At 42.0% G+C, this 18,119-nt stretch overlaps 1 protein-coding gene and 1 non-coding gene across 2 annotated transcripts in view; both read left to right on the top strand.

The window, feature by feature from the left end:
• HAUS6 (HAUS augmin like complex subunit 6) overlaps positions 1 to 18,119 on the top strand; it is a 31,120-nt gene that overhangs the window by 11,006 nt on the left and 1,995 nt on the right. The window contains exons 10-16 of the mRNA XM_072359534.1: positions 420 to 537; positions 1,078 to 1,162; positions 1,698 to 1,785; positions 3,088 to 3,151; positions 3,797 to 3,973; positions 12,782 to 12,917; positions 13,787 to 14,794. Of these exons, the coding sequence (XP_072215635.1) occupies positions 420 to 537; positions 1,078 to 1,162; positions 1,698 to 1,785; positions 3,088 to 3,151; positions 3,797 to 3,973; positions 12,782 to 12,917; positions 13,787 to 14,794 (1,676 nt within the window). The remainder of the gene's footprint in view (positions 1 to 419; positions 538 to 1,077; positions 1,163 to 1,697; positions 1,786 to 3,087; positions 3,152 to 3,796; positions 3,974 to 12,781; positions 12,918 to 13,786; positions 14,795 to 18,119) is intronic.
• LOC140264686 (small Cajal body-specific RNA 8) lies at positions 2,879 to 3,008 on the top strand. Its single transcript, XR_011906075.1, has one exon.

The following is an 18,119-nucleotide window of genomic DNA, read 5'->3' as shown; positions in this document are numbered from 1 at the left end:
TTTTGCCTTTGACAAATTCGTGTTTGTCTTGATCCATCTGAATAATTTTTAAGCTGAAATCTGTTGTTAAGTAACTTCAGTTTTTTGCCCTTGCTTTATGGATATTTTAGGGCTCCTGGTTAATTAGCTGATCTGTTTTTTTAGTGTTAAATTAATAAATTCTGACATTGCAAAGTTTGATCTGAAACTGAGTCAGGGAAAGTTTAGGCATGTATTTGAGTGTAGTTCCTCCATCATAAGGAAACATAAAGACAACGCAGCAGCTGTTCTTTAGGTTGTGAATTTCTGTTAGATTTTAGTGCAACCACAAATGTGTGAATAAGTTGTTGCATGTCAGAGGTTTTGTAGGATAAGGGGTGACTATCTCAGTTTTTACACAGAATTTTTCTTCCAACATAATGATGTTTCTTCCTTTGCAGAGTAAGAATAGAAAAGCAGTACTTAATTTTGAATGAATCAAATTCTAAAGCACAGAAAGAGTGGATAATGAACTGGGAAAATTCTCCTGGCTGGCTTTCACTCTACAGGCAGAATTTAGTAAGTAGTGTTCCGTTCTTCTGATGCTGGGGAAGGATTGAAGGTGAGGTACATCTACGCTGGTCTTTTCCATTGCAGTATAATGCTGTACATCTTTGTTGAACTTCATGGATAGTGGACACAATATAGCAGAAATTGCTTTCTGAAGTAGTTTTTCTTCTTTGTGAAGAAAATATATTCAGCTTAATGACAGCTGATGTGACTTCATTTGATGTAGTGCGTGAAACTACACAAGACAGCACAAATAATTCTTTTTCCCTCTGCTGTAGAAACTGAGCTTTCACTGGACATCTACTGAGTTGTATTTTCCCCTTTAAGATGCTCTCCTTGATGAACAGCAGAAGTTCCATTCTGACACATCTGTAAAGAGATCTAAGGTTACATCCTTGCCTTGGCAGAGAGAGCAAAAGCTGCATGTTGAGCCTGGCTTTTCATTTGCAAAAAAGCTACTATAAATAACTGCCTGTTTATTGCTGATGTTACACAGTTGTTTCTTTTTTTCTCATTGCTTGGGTAACTTCTATTTTTTTCTTTTGACAGGGTCTGGATGAATCGAAAGCTACATTAGTAGCAGAAGAAAATAGTGAAGATGATAACCTTTGTCTAAGTCCAGGATCACTTTCAGGTGTGTGAACTAGAGAAGCTTTTCCTGCTTCCCCACCCCCACGTCAACTGTTATAAGTTTCCATGGAACCCAGAACCATAGAATCATAGAATCACCAGTGTTGGAAAAGACCTCCAAGATCACCCAGCCCAACCATCCAACTACCACCAATATTAAGACTCCCTGCTTTTTGTTTGTAGATTTCTTTGATAGACTTTGGTAATTTAGTTCTGAATGAGTACTTAAAATAATTGCTTTTCATTTTGTCAACGTAGTTAATTCAGGGGAGCAGACAGAATCATACCTCTTGAACATGCATTCAGGAGCAGCACAAATGGGTGGTGGCTGCTAGTGGCATCTGTGTCTGCAGGAGCTTAATGAGCAAATGGATTAAAATTCACCTACGCTGGCTATATTGATTTCTTTTTCTTTAAGTGTTGAAGAAGCCTGTCCTGTGAATATTCTACACCTATGGTGTGAGTTGCTTGTATCGCCTACAAAGTCCCAGCAACAACAAAAGAAGCAGCAGTACTAAAACATTGACTTGCTTTTCTAGATATTGCAGAGTGTGAGATAAATTACGAGAACAATGCTGAGGCACTGGAAAGTAAGATGGTTGATTCACCGTTAACAACAGCTAGAAGGTATGACTTTAACAAGAAATTGATTTAAAAAAACCCAAACTAACAACAGTCATCAGTGGAAATGATGGAAACTTGTTTTGTGAGCATAAGTGGAATATTTCCGTAGTGCTCTTCTTATTTGTTATGCCCACCTGAGGGGGTAAGTAAAAAGTAGAGTAATTGTGGCTTTCTGCACCTGGAGACTGGCGGAGCAAGTGTTGGCTGACAGTGTGCAGCAGCTGAGTGGCAAGATTTTAGCTGCAACTTTTTAACTACATTCATTCAAGTTTTAGAAGGTAAAGGGAAGACTGGAGAATTCTCCTTCTCAGACTAGGTTATGGTAGATGTGTGTTCAACATAGCCTGAGAATAAGAAAACAGATATTCCCAGGAACCTTGCGACTGTGTTTAAAAACAATCAAAATAGCCTAAACAAACAAATCCAAAAGAAATCCCAGACTTGAGTCTTCTAAAATCACCTTTTTTCTGTATTTTATTATAATTAAAAAAAAAAAAAAAAGAAAAAGAAAAAGATTAAAACACGGGACTAAAATATTTTCTAAAGGGTTTTGACATGATATTTGGTTAGTGACAGAAAGTTTAATAAGCTTTTGAATAATGATATCGCAAGATAGAAATCCTACAAATATTCGAATGTTGCCTACTAGAAGAGAGGGAGTTGACACAGCAAAACAATGTTGATGCCACATACTTTGACATCAGCAGCTTACTTGCATATGAAAGTCAAAATTGCATAATGGAATTTCTCTTGGTGACTTGTTACAGCATTCACTATTGTCTATTCTTGATTGTAAAGACATTCAGCAGTAAGTACTGAACTTTCAGGTTTTCTTTCTAAGAAGTGATATCTGTATGTTACGTTTTTAGAGCTTTGCCATTAACACTGTAATAATCAGAAATGATAAGACTTGAATGTTTGGTAGTCAGGCAATGTGTGTATGAATATTTAGGGAAAAGTACATCATCAAGTCTGCAGAAAATTTTCCAGTTGCCTTTGTTAGGATAATACAGAAGACTTGTTTACAAAACATACAGCAATACCCCTTCTCTTTTCCTTTCCTAATCAAGGGAAAAAGTTACATAATCACCAAATCTGGGAGGCTGATACACAAATAGGGCTAAATCTGCTCTAGTTGTCACGTGTTCTCCCTATAGTAAAATTGCCTTCTGATGACCGGGACGAATTGAGGGAAATCGTAACGGACAGATACGGGGCACACAAATGTATAATGGCTGTGTACTAGGACTTGTATGCCACTTGTTTTGTTTTTCTCTAAAAGTTGATTTTTATTTTTTTTTTAAGGCTCTCTGCACAATATTCAGAGTTGTCAGAAGGATCTGAGATGGAAGACCTGTTAACTCAAAAGGTTATTCTAAAGTGACCTGTCAAATAAATTGAATGTCTATAATATTTGCTTTTGAAATTACTTTAAGTCTAGACTTAGTATGTTTTTCTGCGATTTTTTTTTTTTCTTAAAGTAGTATAACTGTTCTTCTGAATCAGTCCTAAACTGTGAAAACTAATTACCATGAACTTCCTTACATGCTAGGCTAGCAATAGGAAGTATGAGGACTTAATTCTGACTTCTAGTACAGCATACAGTATGTCACAGATTTCCTGCCTGTGAAAACAGAAGTAACTTTTTAATTTTTGTTGGGAGTGATGGTCAGACTGGGATATTCCTTTAAATTGTGTGTGAAAATAGGAGATACATTGTGTCCTAAGGTGAATTTGTATGCGCAGTTGTCCACTGTACTATTATTCACTACAGTTTGTTGAAAGTGTTCAGTAATGATACCCTTTTGTAGCCACTACTTATGTCCTATTTTTTTTTTTTAAATAAAGTAAGTATCATAATAATTTGTATTTAGTTAGAATTTAAAACCTTGAAATATTCTTGTTGATATAAGTGCCAAGTTCGTTGCTCTCAGAAATTGTGCAGCATCTCCTTTATGCTAGTTTTCTGAGACTTGAATTTAAAACTTTTCATAACTACTGTATATTCCTCTAGGACTTGCATATTGAACCATACAGTGGCAAAGAAAAGCCTGTGCCTCCAGAGATCTCAGAAGATGGAAAAGATGAGTTGGCCTTATCAGAAAACTCAGAAGGTCATGGTACCCCGACAGATGCACCTGTTAAAAAGGAAGACATTCTTGAGAAAGCTAGAGAAGAATTGGCAGAAGAGGTTAGGAAAAGTTTTTTTGTTGTTGTTTTCTTTTTTTTTCTTTCTTTCTCTTTAAGGAGGCACACTATTTTACTAAATACTATATCAGAATACAGAATAACACAATATAATACAATATAATTGGAATTAAAGCTAACGAATCGAGTAAAATAAGAGAGAGTGAGTCCCGAAACCGAGAGGCCTACTGTAACTCTAGGCGAAACGGCTGGAACGCTCCCACACGGCTCTCCCCCTGGCTGGCAGGATCCAAGAGAGCGAGTCCAGCACTGAAGTGAGATTATATAGTCCTGGTCATTTGACTGACCGTGGTGCTCCCTGGGACATGTAGTCTTCTTTCTGTGAGCAGCAGATTCGTCAAAATTATCTATGCTTAACATGATGTTATGATGTGGAATACTGATAGCAAAATTACAAAATTGCAAAACCATGACATTCCACCCCTTATTCTACATCATTACATTATGCTTATTACACACACACACACACACATATATAGTTGTGAGCAATCAGCAACCTTATGTTCTTAACAATTTATATCTATTTTCATGCAAATCCTTAGGCTGAAAATAAAACTTTATAACTTAACACCCTATTATTTACTAAGTTGAGGAAAATGGCAAAACTGCCAGAAAAGGAATATGACAGCGGTGAAAGGGAAAGGCAGTGCTAGTGGGGCGTCCCCCACATCAAGGTGCACTCATCCTTTCCCAACCACCACAAATTCCCTTTGAATTAAACTTCTTTCCACGTGTGCTCTACACATGCATGGCCAGTACATGATATAGAGCCCAGATGGAAAAACTTACTTATAGGATGCCTAGCTTACGTATACGGAAAATGTTTTCTTAACATTAATCCATCTATCTTAAGTCCTGCACCATAATTGGACATTCGTCATATATCTTTAAGGCTCTACTTATATATACAAGAAATTATTGGCTGCACTCCCCCAGCATCAAATTCCCTTGTGGAACACATTGAACATCCCCATTTTTGTGCATCACCCACCAAGTACATCCAGGTCCCTGGGCAAAAACAGTACCTCGGAGAGGTTTTCCCTTTCCAGATGCTGGAAGGACCCAAACCGCTTTTCCTAACACGCTCTTTACGTGTACTACAGGAACCTTATCTCCCTCTACGGTACGTAGGGAGCTGGATTGGTTGGGACCACCACGATTACCAGATCCTCGAGTGTTGACCAACCAGGTGGCTTCTGCTAAATGGTTTTCCCAATTTTTATATGTTCCGCCGCCCATTGCTTTCAACATAGTTTTTAACAATCCATTGAATCGTTCAATTTTACCAGACGCCGGTGCATGATAGGGAATATGGTAAATCCACTCAATGCCATGATTTTTGGCCCAAGTATTTACAAGGGAATTTTTGAAATGAGTTCCATTATCTGATTCAATTCTCTCTGGAGTGCCATGCCGCCACAGGACTTGCTTTTCCAATCCTAATATGGTGTTTCGGGCGGTAGCATGGGGTACTGCGTATGTTTCAAGCCACCCAGTGGTCGCCTCGACCATGGTGAGTACATACCGTTTACCATTTCGGGATCGTGGCAAGGTGATATAATCAACCTGCCATGCCTCCCCATATTTATACTTTTGCCATCGCCCTTCCCCCCAAAAAGGTCTCATCCTTTTGGCTTGTTTAATTATAGCGCATGTTTCACAGTCATGAATGACTTGAGCAATAGCATCCATAGTTAAGTCCACCCCTCGGTCTCTGGCCCACTTATATGTTGCATCTCTTCCTTGATGACCCGACGTCTCATGGGCCCACCGAGCTAGGAATAATTCACCTTTGTTCTGCCAGTCCAAGTCTATCTGAGCCACCTCAATCTTGGCAGCTCGATCAACCTGATGGTTGTTTTGATGTTCTTCAGTGGCCTTACTTTTAGGCACATGCGCATCTACATGGCGCACTTTTACAACAATATTCCTTATTCGGGCAGCAATATCTTTCCACAGTTCAGCAGCCCAAACAGGTTTACCCTTTCGTTGCCAGTTGTCTTGTTCCCACTGCTGCAACCACCCCCATAAGGCATTTGCCACCATCCATGAGTCAGTATAAAGATGAAGCATCGGCCACCTCTCCCGTTCAGCCACTTCTAAGGCTAGCTGAACAGCCTTTACCTCTGCAAATTGGCTTGACTCTCCTTTACTTTCAGTGGCCTCTGCAACTTGTCGTGTGGGACTCCATACAGCAGCTTTCCATCTGCGATGTTTCCCTACAATACGACATGATCCGTCTGTGAATAGGGCAAATTTCTTTTCATTTCTGGTAGCTCGTTGTATGGTGGGGCCTCTTTAGCACGTGACATCTCCTCTGCGGGTGATGTCACAAACTTTTTACCCTCAGGCCAGTCCATGATCACCTCTAGGATTCCAGGACGGCTGAGTTTCCCCATCCGAGCTCGTTGTGTGATTAATGAAATCCACTTACTCCAAGTGGCATCAGTAGCATGATGGGTGGAGGGAACCTGTCCTTTAAACATCCAATTTATTACTGGCAAGCGAGGTGCTAGAAGGAGCTGTACTTCGGTACCAACTACTTCAGAAGCAGCCCGAACCCCCTCATACACGGCTAAGATCTCCTTCTCAGTTGGAGTGTAGCGCTCTTCAGATCCCTTATAGGCTCGACTCCAAAATCCTAGGGGTCGACCTCGGGTCTCTCCTGAGGCTCTCTGCCACAAACTCCAAGTGGGACCTTTTTCTCCAGCAGCAGTGTAGAGGATGTTTTTTACATCCTGCCCCGTCCGTACTGGCCCCAAGGCCACGGCACGGGCTATCTCCTGCTTTATCTGCTCAAAAGCTTGCTGCTGTTCAGGACCCCATGAGAAATTATTCTTCTTCCGTGTCACCTGATAGAGGGGGCTCACAATGTGGCTGTAGTTTGGGACATGCATTCTCCAAAAACCCACTACTCCCAAGAAAGACTGGGTCTCTGTCTTGTTGGTGGGCGGAGACATAGCAATGATTTTGTCAATCACATCTGCTGGGATGTGACGACGCCCATCTTGCCATTTTATACCTAAGAATTGAATTTCTTGGGCAGGCCCCTTCACTTTGCTGCGCTTAATGGCAAAACCAGCTTGCAAAAGAATTTGGATTATTTGTTTTCCTTTCTTGAAAACTTCTGCTGCTGTATCACCCCACACGACAATATCATCAATATACTGCAAATGCTCAGGAGCATTACCCTGCTCCAAAACAGCTTGGATCAACCCATGGCAAATGGTTGGGCTATGTTTCCACCCCTGGGGAAGACGGTTCCAGGTGTACTGAACACCTCTCCAGGTAAAAGCAAACTGTGGCCTACATTCTGCAGCCAATGGGATGGAAAAGAAGGCATTAGCAATGTCAATGGTGGCATACCACTTGGCTTCTTTTGACTCCAGTTCATACTGGAGTTCTAGCATGTCTGGTACAGCAGCACTCAATGGTGGTGTGACTTCATTCAGACCACGGTAATCCACCGTCAGCCTCCATTCTCCACTGGCTTTACGCACTGGCCATATGGGACTGTTAAAAGGTGAGTGAGTTTTGCTAATCACTCCTTGATTTTCTAGTTGACGAATCAACTCGTGAATGGGAAGCAATGAGTCCCTATTGGTGCGGTACTGCCGTCTGTGCACCACTTTGGTGGCAATTGGTACCTCTTGGTCTTTTACCTGGAGCAACCCCACAGCAGAAGGATCATCTGACAGATCAGGTAAAACTGACAGCTGCTTAACACCGTTTGTGTTAACAGCAGCTATTCCAAAGGCCCATCGATACCCCTTGGGATCCTTAAAATATCCCATCCTGAGGTAATCGATACCCAATATACATGGAGCCTCTGGACCAGTCACTATAGGATGTTTTTGCCAGTCTTTACCAGTGAGGCTTATTTCGGCCTCCAATAGAGTCAATTCTTGGGAACCCCCAGTCACTCCATGGATATGTATTGATTGTGTCCCTTGGTGACTGGAGGGCATTAGGGTGCACTGTGCGCCAGTGTCCACCAGGGCCTTATATTTCTGTGGTTGAGATGTGCCAGGCCACCTAATCCACACAGTCCAGTATACTCTATTATCCCTTTCCCCCCCCTGGCTGGGGGCAGGGCCCCTCTATTGGTTACCTCGACGGCTTGCGGCAACTGGAGCCTTCCCCCTTCTGGAAGGGTCTGCCTTGATGACTGACTTGCGTTGTAATTCTTTCACTCGTGCCTGGAGTGCAGAAGTGGGTGAATTACTCCACTTCTTTATATCCTCTCCCTGGCTACGCAGGAAAAACAACAAGGCAAAACGCATGACCTTACTGTTGTCATTTGCTCCAACACGAAGACGTCTCTTTTTTATGGTTGAGATCTTCAATGATACAGGACGGGAGGATCTTGCTTGGTTTAGTTTTCCCGATAGGTTGTCGTGGGAATCCTGGTCCCCATCATCTTGTACCATCATGGATCCATCAACATCGGGCACAGTAGTCAACATATCTATAATATCATTCTGTGTGTCTTCCACTTTATCTAACCGTTTAATTGTATTTTCCACTTTATCTAACCCTTTAATTACGGCTGAGATGCAAACTCCTATAGTGTTTATAAATAACTCAATTCCATGAATTTTATCAATCAGTTCACTCACAGGGGGTTCCCTTGCCCCTGTGCCATATATTATTGCTAGTGCACTAGCATGCTCTCTTGGTGCAGTCCTTGTAAATGCACGCCACATAAGGCGTGAAACACGGACTGTCTCAGGATCATGTAATTGGTTGGGATCATCATGTCTGAAATTAGGGCTGTATAGCATTTCCACCACAGCACGTTCTCTCAAATGTCGAATACCGGTCTCTATATCAGTCCATTTCTTTTCCTCAGGTGTCAGATCCTGTTTAAGGGGAAATCTTTCTTTTACTGCTAACAGCATCCTCGTCCAGAGGTTGTAGGACTCATCTTGGCATGTGCCAATACCTCTATCCACACGTGAGTTCCTGGAAACGCTACCCAGTTGGCGAGCCTCATTGCCATCGAGCCACACACTGTTGGCCCCATTGTCCCAACATCGAAGTAACCAAGCAGCTATAGATTCTTTTGGCTGGCGTGCATAGTCCTTTCTTAGATCCCGAATTTAACTCAGTTTTAAAGATCGATCAGTAAGAGTTGTGATTTTTTCCTCACCTCTTGCTCTTCCAGGAGTCCTTGGTGTTGATGGCGGCAACTGTATTGATGAGGACCCCCCATTTGAAATTTTGGGGGCAAGAAATTCTGGCATAGAAAATCTAATTCTTGGCTCCTCCTCTCCTATTTCCTCTATTTCCTCCAGTTCACCCTCCCTTTCTTTTCTCTTTTCTTCTGCCTCCTCCTGCTCTTCTATCACCCTCTGCTCTTCTACCTCCAGTGGTTGTTCTAACTGAGTTGAAACTCGTTTCGTTTTTCGTCCTCTTACAGGGGCAACCAACATTGAATCTGGTGCCCCCTGTGGTTGATCAGGTTGGCTGATTTTAATGCCCTCCAATTTAGGTTGGAGTCCGTCTCTGAGGGCGTTCAGTTCAGATTCGAGGATGTCCCTCTCAGACTAGAGGGTATCATACATGGACTGGAGGGCACCTATGTGATTCCGGAGGGAGTTACGATCAAACAGGATGGCACCGTACTCAGTCTGGAGGTTGTCGCGCTCGAACCGGAGGGTGTCACGCTCAGATCGGAGGGTGTTACGCTCGAACTGGAGGATGTTGTGCTCAGACTGGAGGGCGTCATATTCAGACCGGAGGGCGTCTCTCTCGGATCGGAGAGTATTACGCTCGGACTGGAGGGCGTTGTGCTCGGACTGGAGGGCGTTGTACTCGGACCAGAGAATGTCACGCTTGGGCTGGAGAGGGTCGTGTTTGGACTCGAGGGCATCGTGCTCGGACTGGAGAGTGTCGAGTTTGAACTGGAGGGCATCACGTTCGGACCGGAGAGTGTCGCGCTCGGACTGGAGGGTGTCTCGCTCAGATTGGAGAGTATTACGCTCAGACTGGAGGGCATTATGCTCGGACTGGAGGTCGTTGTACTCAGAACAGGAAATGTCGCGCTTAGTCTGGAGAGTGTCGCGCTCGGACTGGAGAGTGTTGAGTTTGGACTGGAGGGCATCACGTTCGGACCAGAGAGTGTCGCGCTCAGACTGGAGGGCATCACGTTCGGACCGGAGAGTGTCGCGCTCAGACTGGAGGGCATCACGTTCGGACCGGAGAGTGTCGCGCTCAGACTGGAGAGTGTTGAGTTTGGATTGCAGGGAGCCTTTCTCATTTCGGAGAGCCTCTCCCTCATACCAATATGTGTCCCTTTGATGTAAGAGATTTCTTCCTTTGACTCTGAGACTCTCATTCTCACACCAGAGTGCCTCTCGTTGTCGTAGGAGGTTATTTCTCTCAGCTAGGAGACTCTCCTTCTCAGTCCAGAGGCTCTTCTGCTTGGCCTGGAAACTCTCTCGCTCCTTTCGTACTGTCTCCCTGAGACTCCTTCTCTCAGCCCTTAGACTCTCTTTCTCAGTTTCCAAAACTTTTTCCCTCTCTGCCTTTTCAGCTCTGAGACTCTCTCTCTCAGTTTCCAAAACTTTTTCCCTCTCTGCCTTTTCAGCTCTGAGACTCTCTCTCTCAGCTCTGAGACTCTCTCTCTCAGCTTTGAGACTCTCTCTCTCAGCTCTGAGACTCTTTGGAATGGTATTGAATAAGGCCCGATAAGCTTTAGCCAGGCCCCAAATCATTTGTGCCTCCTGAGATCTTCCTGAGCCACAACATTCCTGTCTCAAATATGCTATCAAACTTTCGGGATTCTTCAAGTGTTCAGGAGTAAAGCTCCATGACACTGAAGATGTCTTTCCCTTAAAAATCTCTCCAAAACCTCTCCACACTCCCTGCCATTCAGTATTCTCTGGTTCTGGGGAAGACTTCCTCAGAATGTTATAAATCCAGATACCGATAAGTAAAATAATCAACAGCAGGTTCAGGGAGATTGACAGTGTGATCAAATGGGCATTCAAAAACTGCATAATGGATTCAAGGAAGCGACGAGGAGCATGCTCAAAAGCCATCATTTCTGTCAAATTTGTTGCTCCCTTTGGAGCTGTATATCGCTCTTTATACTTGTACCAGGTAAGCAAACCTTCAAGGAAAATTTTTACAAGGAATTGCATTTTTCCTTCAATAGCAAAAAAAAAGTAGAGCTCAAGTTTACAAAATAGAGCTTAAGGTTTACAAAATATACCGGGCTGTTGGCAGTCTGCCTGGATTTCAAGACCTCAAAGTTTGTAAACTATTCCGGGGTATTGGCGGTCCGCCCGGACTTTCAAGGTCAAGCTCCCAGGTGCGAAAACGTAAACTTAGATAGCTTCTTAACGAAAAAAAAACTTGTAACAAGGATTCTCTCTACGGGCTTAAAAGAACAGCAGAAGAAAAACGGCAACTTAAGCAGTATTTGCCCACTTTTTGCCCAAATTATGCCCACTTTTGCTGGCAATCTGCCCGCATTCTCCACCAAAATCCTGTCGTGGGTTAGCCTAAAATCTACCTGCACCCAAGACAGGGGGGCAGTCGGCCCGCAGGCCGCTGGCCCAGAAGGAAAAGAAAACAGGGAAAAGGAAATAAATACAGCGGCAGCGATTTAAGGAGGCACACTATTTTACTAAATACTATATCGGAATACAGAATGACACAATATAATACAATATAATTGGAATTAAAGCTAACGAATCGAGTAAAATAAGAGAGAGTGAGTCCCGAAACCGAGAGGCCTACTGTAACTCTAGGCGAAAACGGCTGGAACGCTCCCACACGGCTCTCCCCCTGGCTGGCAGGATCCAAGAGAGCGAGTCCAGCACTGAAGTGAGATTATATAGTCCTGGTCATTTGACTGACCGTGGTGCTCCCTGGGACATGTAGTCTTCTTTCTGTGAGCAGCAGATTCGTCAAAATTATCTATGCTTAACATGATGTTATGATGTGGAATACTGATAGCAAAATTACAAAATTGCAAAACCATGACACTTTTCTTAATAAATATCTGCTCAGAATATTGCAGTTGTTATTGTAAAGTAGTTCTTTTCATGTGTGTGTAAAAGGTGTTCTTTTTCTTTTTTTCCTGCTAGGCAGATGCTACTGAGTTTTAGGAATGATGACAACCTAATTAACTACAACCTGAGAGCATAGAACAAAGCACAGAATATTTCTAAGATGTTGCAAAGTGAATAGCTTTTGCTAAAGAATTGTACTATGATTTTTAACACCTTTCCTCCTTTAGTTTCTGAACCATGGCATGTATTTAGAATTTAACAGTCCTTTTTATTTCTGAATTCTATGGCTCAAATATTTAACAGAACTTGGGAATTTTAGGTGAAGATTTGATTATTGTTTTGGCATTTTAAGGGTTAAATAAGAAGAATGATTATATTCACCATATCTTGAAAATTAAACTGTCTTTCACTGAAAGACAGCAATTAGTTGTCATCTGTTAAAATGTTCTATTTTTGGAACTCTAACCTTTATGCTTAAACCATTCTTGACCAGTATCTCAAATATCTTTTGGGTGTATTTTTTCATTTTAAAGGTAGATTCATGTGGGAGCTTCTGATCAAATTCTGATTTTGCTTCCATAACTTAATTTTGTGTTTGTAGGATACTGTGCTCATTTTAAGCCTGAGTAGTAAATAGCGGAACAATCAGGAGGCTCCAAACTAACCCAGTCATTTAGAGAATATGATTTTCTTGTAGCCATGGGTAATGGAAGAAAGAAGTTATAATTGTGTTTTCTCAGAATTTGCTTTTGTGTAATATTCTACAGATTGCAAGAATGGTGACATCTGAATCACCTCAGTGTGGTGAAGGAAGAGGAAAGGCATTAGATGATCTCATTAGCTCACTGGATTTTAACCCACTTTTGACAAGGAAACAAATTCCCCGGACTCCAGAGAATCTGCGTAAGTCTAAAATGCTCTGTTTATATAATATGCTATCACTAATGAGAAATGTAGCTAGCTTATTGACATGGTGGGTTTCACACAATAATTCACTCTGTGAAGCTGTTTGTTACCCTAATGGCTTCCTTGTGTAACACAGTGTCATGGGTTAACCGAAAATCTACCTGCACCCGTGACAAGGGGGGCAGCTGGCCCGCAGGGCCGCTGGCCCAAAAAAGAAAGGGAAAAAGGGAAAGGGAAAAGAAAACAGCGGCAATGATCTAAGGAGGCACACTTATTTAGTAAATACTGTATTGAAATACAGGATAACACAATATAATACAAATTAATTGAAATTACGGCTAATGAATCAAGCAAAATAGGAGAGAGAGTGAGTCCCAAAGCCGAGAGGCCTACTGTAGCTCTAGGCGAAATGACTGGACTTGCTCCCCCATGCTCCAAGGATTCAAGAGAGCGAATCCAGCCCTGAAGTGAGATTATATAGTGTCCATGTCCCGTGGCTTATCCCTGACCGTGATGTCTTCTGGGATATGTAGTCATCTTCTGTGAGCTGCACATTTGGTAAAATTATCCATGCTTTACATGATGTTATGATGTGGAATACTGATAGCAAAATTACAAAACCATGACACACGGGGTGAACAAGTACTGTGAATTTACATTAAAATAGATTTTTCCTGTGTAGAATCCACTTTTGTTGTGGAGCAAGTGTCTGAGAAAATTATGCATAAACAAGTACAAAGGCGTTGTTACATGTATGTGTTTTTTTTCTTTCTGATTTGCTTACGTAACTAAAGGTTCAGTAGAAAAAATTGGTTGGGAGTATGAAAGAAAAAACTTAAAAATGTTATTTGTTTTTGTTTCATTAGTTACTGAAATTAGAAACACATGGAGAAAAGCTATTCAGTCTGAAGATTTGGCAGATGCAGAGCTGGTCTCAACTGAAGAAATAAAAGATGCTCCAGTGGGTGCTAGTCCTACAATCCAGGATAAGACAGCCATTAGTTTAAATGGTGCTTTCTTTTCATCCTCATCTGTACCTGACTTTGATTATCCATTGTCAGAACAAAATTACCAAGGAAGTTCTGCAGAATTTACTGCTCAAAAGCAGATGATGATAAGTCAAATCAGTGAACATCCGCTTCTGGAAGAAACATTTGGAACACAGGAGGGTGAGAGCAATAAAGAAAATAAAGAAAAACTAGAGGACGCTGTTTTTGGAGAAAGTTTTATCGGTAAAACAGAAGAACCAATATGTGTATGTGTAGAGAAGAGCTTGAAAACTCCATGTATTTCCACAGAAGACAGTAGTAAAATGAATATTCTGCCTTCACATCACCTTTTGGATTTAGCGGATAAAGATCTGCAGTGGAATGTGTCTCCAGAGTTAAGTTCTGACAGTTGTGAAGTTCGTGATTGTGGGCTGCTGGATGAGACTACTCCAGAAGAGCATAATAGCAGAAGTCCTAATAAATCTGTGATGTCTGAATCTGATTTGGGTATTTTAGACGGTGTGCTTATGCCAGATGATACAGGGAATACAGATGGCAAAGGGAATACTCAGAATTTGAGTTCAGATCTAGATCTCCTGCTCAACAGATACAAAACGTTAACAGGTTTTTCTGAAAAAGGACAAGAACTGCATGAGATATTTATTGCAGATGAATCTTTAAGTTTTTTCTCAGACCCAGGTCTTACTTCAGAAGATGAAGAAACAGATGGTTTGTACTTTTGTCTGGATGAAGAATTTACCAAGATACATCACTACTCACCTCCTGACAAAACTCTGACACCTTTGCTTGCTTTCTCTAATGACCTAGAAGAAATGTCATCAAGTATTCATGCAATCCCATTAGACCTGATAAATGAGTGGAAGGGTAAGCATCCATGTAATTTAGCAGCCAGATTTTGTCCTATGAGTAACTGAACCCCTCTGTAAATATGTTGGACAAAAGATTATTTGCATGCTTATTTCTTATAGGAGATGAGACAAAAGCAAAGCAAATGCATTCTGTTTTTCTATTTTTATGTATGTCTTTCAAGGAAGATCTTACCTGATTTTCTAAGGAAATCTAAAGGCATTTAAAAACAAACAAGCAAACAATGAAAACACTATAGTTGTGCTAGCAGCAGAGTCATCTGAAGTTAAATTTTGAGAATTCACAAAGTTGATTTTAAATAATGTTTACCCTGACCGTATTTAGCTCTTTAGAAATACATTGTAGGCCATATAAACTTGTGGGAGTCTCAGGTATTTGTGGTCTATATGTCCTCTTTTGTTTAACCACTGGCACACTGAATAAAGAAGTGCAAGGTTAATTTTTGATGTGCTTAAATAAAGATGGACCAGTAATGGCTGTACTCCACTAAAACGTATTTTTTTGGTGATATACTAGGAGCCTCAGGGAGCAGTGAGATTTATGCTTTTTATGAGGGACTGCCACTTTAAATAATCAGGGAAAAGGTAGTGATGCTTTTTCAAGTAATACTTGTCAAGAAAAACTTAATATGCAGTGACTCACATTATCTGTAAATGTAAGTGGCTTAGGTTGTATTGCCTAGTTTACCTCACTTGGAGTAAGAGAAACAAGGCCATGCTACAGTGCATCTGCTGGGATACTGCTCTGAAGGATATTTTTCAGAAGGAATTACTTAGGCTGACTTCCTAAGACAAAGTCTTTCTTCACCCACATTGTTCTGTATGACTTAATACCTTTTTGGTGTTGTTTTGACGTAATGTTTTGTGAAGAGATCCTGTAAGTGTGTGACAGTGCCATTTGCTTTTTTTCCATATCAAAGCACTGAGTAGATGATACTTTGGTTTAATCTACTGCCAGTGTAAGGGGCAACTTGATGCAGAATCACAAAATTGCAGGGTTGGAATGGACCTCTAGGGATCAAGTCCAACACCCTGCTAAAGCTGGCACCTTACAATAGGTAGTATAGGTAGGTGTCCATATAGGTCTTGAATCATCTCCATAGAAGGAGTCTCTGCAGCCTCTCTTGGAGACCCGTGCCACTGCTCCATCACCCTTACCATAAAGAGGTTATTCTTGATTGCATGGAACTTCCTTTGTTCAAGTTTTAGGCCATTACTCCTTGTCCTATTGCTACACAACACCAGGAAGAGCCTGGCCTCATCCATTTACCTCCCACCTCCCTTCAGATATATATAAACATTAACCAGCTCCCCCTTCAGTCTTTCACTGAAGCTGAACAGACCCAGCTCACTCAGCCTTTTTCGTAACAGAGATGCTCCAGGCCCTTCATCATCTTTGTGGCCCTCCACTGGACTCCTTCTAGGAGATCCCTGTTTTTGTTTGTTTGTTTGTTTTGTTTTGTTTTGTTTTGTTTTTTGTTTTTTATTTTGTTTTTTTGAAGTGTTGAGCCCAGGACTGGACATATTCTAAATGTGGCCTCACCAGGGCTGAGCAGAGGGGGAGGATCACCTCCCACAACCTGCTTGCCATGCTCTTTTTAATGCACCTCAGGATACCATTGGCCTGCTTTGCCACAGGGGCACACTGCTGGCTCATAGCTAACCTGTTGTCCACCAGGACATCCAAGTCCTTTTCTGCAGAGATCCTCTCCTCTTCTAATCTGTGTACTGATGTCTTCAGTTATTACTCCCCACATGCAAAGCTCTATGCTTGCTCTTGGCTGAACCTCATCAGGTTCCTCCCTGCCCAGCTTTCCAGTTTGTCCATGTCTTGTTGAATGGCATCACGTTCTTCCAGTGTGCCAGCCACTCCCTCACAGCTCTGCATCATCAGCAAACTTGCTGAGATTGTTCTCTATCCTTTCATCCAGATCATTGATGAAGATGTTGAACAAGACCAGACCCAGCACATATCTCTGGTGGGGATGCTGCTAGTTAGAGGCCTCCAACCAGACTGTCACTGATGACGACCCTCTGGACTGTGCCAGTCCTCAGCTCACCTCACTGTCAATTCATCTATCTCACACTTTAAGTTTCATAATAAGGATGTTGTGGGAATTTTGCTAAAATCAAGGTACGCAGCATCCACTGTTCTCCCTGCATCTACTCAGCCACTGGTGACATCGCAGAAGGATACAGGTTGGTCAAGCATGATTTCCACTTAGTGAATCCACATTGACTACTCCTGATATCTGTCTCCCAATTGCTTGGAGAGGACATCCAGAACAAATTATTCCATCACCTTTGCAGGGTTGGAGGTGAAGCTGACTGGCATGTAATTTCCTGGATCTTCCTTGCCCTTTATGAAGACTGGAGCAACATTGGCTGTCCTCCAGTCTTCAGGCACCTCTCCCATTTGCCAAGACCTTTCAAAGATTATTGATAAGAGATCAGTTCAGCAGTCACCTCTGTCAGCTTCCTCAGCACACGTGGGTGCATCCCATCAGGGCCCATGAATTTGTGTGCACTGATTTTGGCTAGATGCTCCCTGACCAGATACTCCTCGATCAACAGGGAGTCTTTCTTTACCCAGACTGTCTTTCTTATGTCTGGAATTTCCTGAGGGGCGGTCTTTGTAAGGACTGAAGCAAAGAAGGCATTGAGGATCTCCATCTTTTCAGAGTTCCCTGTTACCAGAGCACCCACCTCATTTTGTAGGGGACCTTCATTTTCCCTAGTCTTTTTACTGCTGACAGTTTAAAAGAAAACAAAAATCTTTCTTGTTTCTTGCATTCCTACAGGCCCTGGCAACATTCCAGCATTCTCCTTAGGTGGACAGACTTCTTCCCCATTTCAAGGACCTTCTTTCCTTTTAGTTTATCCATGAGTAACTTGCTCATTCACACAGGCCTCTTGCCTGCTTTCCCCAGTTTCTTACTCTTAGGAATACACTGATCTTGAGATTGGAAGAAGTGGTGTTTAAGTGCCAACCAGCTCTAATGGGCCCCCTTGCCTTCTAATGGAATACCTCCAGATAGATCTTTGAAGAGGACAAAGTCAGCTCTCCTGAAGTCCAGGGCAGCAAGCCTAGTTAATGCTTTGCTTCTTCCAAACTTTCTTAACGAAGCTTCCAAACTTTCTCTTAAAATTGAGCATAAACGCTTGTGCTGTATATTTTCTTCTTAATTCTACTATGTAAGTAACTTAGCAGCATAAAATTGTGGCTGTATTGATGACAGATGATTTTATCAGACTTATACAGTTTTCAAAACTTGAAGTGCTCTTTTGTGTTTTTTTTTGGTGTGTGCTAAATACTGTTGGAA

This window comes from Excalfactoria chinensis, chromosome Z, assembly GCF_039878825.1.
Source record: "Excalfactoria chinensis isolate bCotChi1 chromosome Z, bCotChi1.hap2, whole genome shotgun sequence".
Classification (NCBI taxonomy): domain Eukaryota; kingdom Metazoa; phylum Chordata; class Aves; order Galliformes; family Phasianidae; genus Excalfactoria; species Excalfactoria chinensis.
The sequence above is the reverse complement of the archived record's forward strand: the minus strand, read 5'-3'. Positions and strand labels throughout refer to the sequence as shown.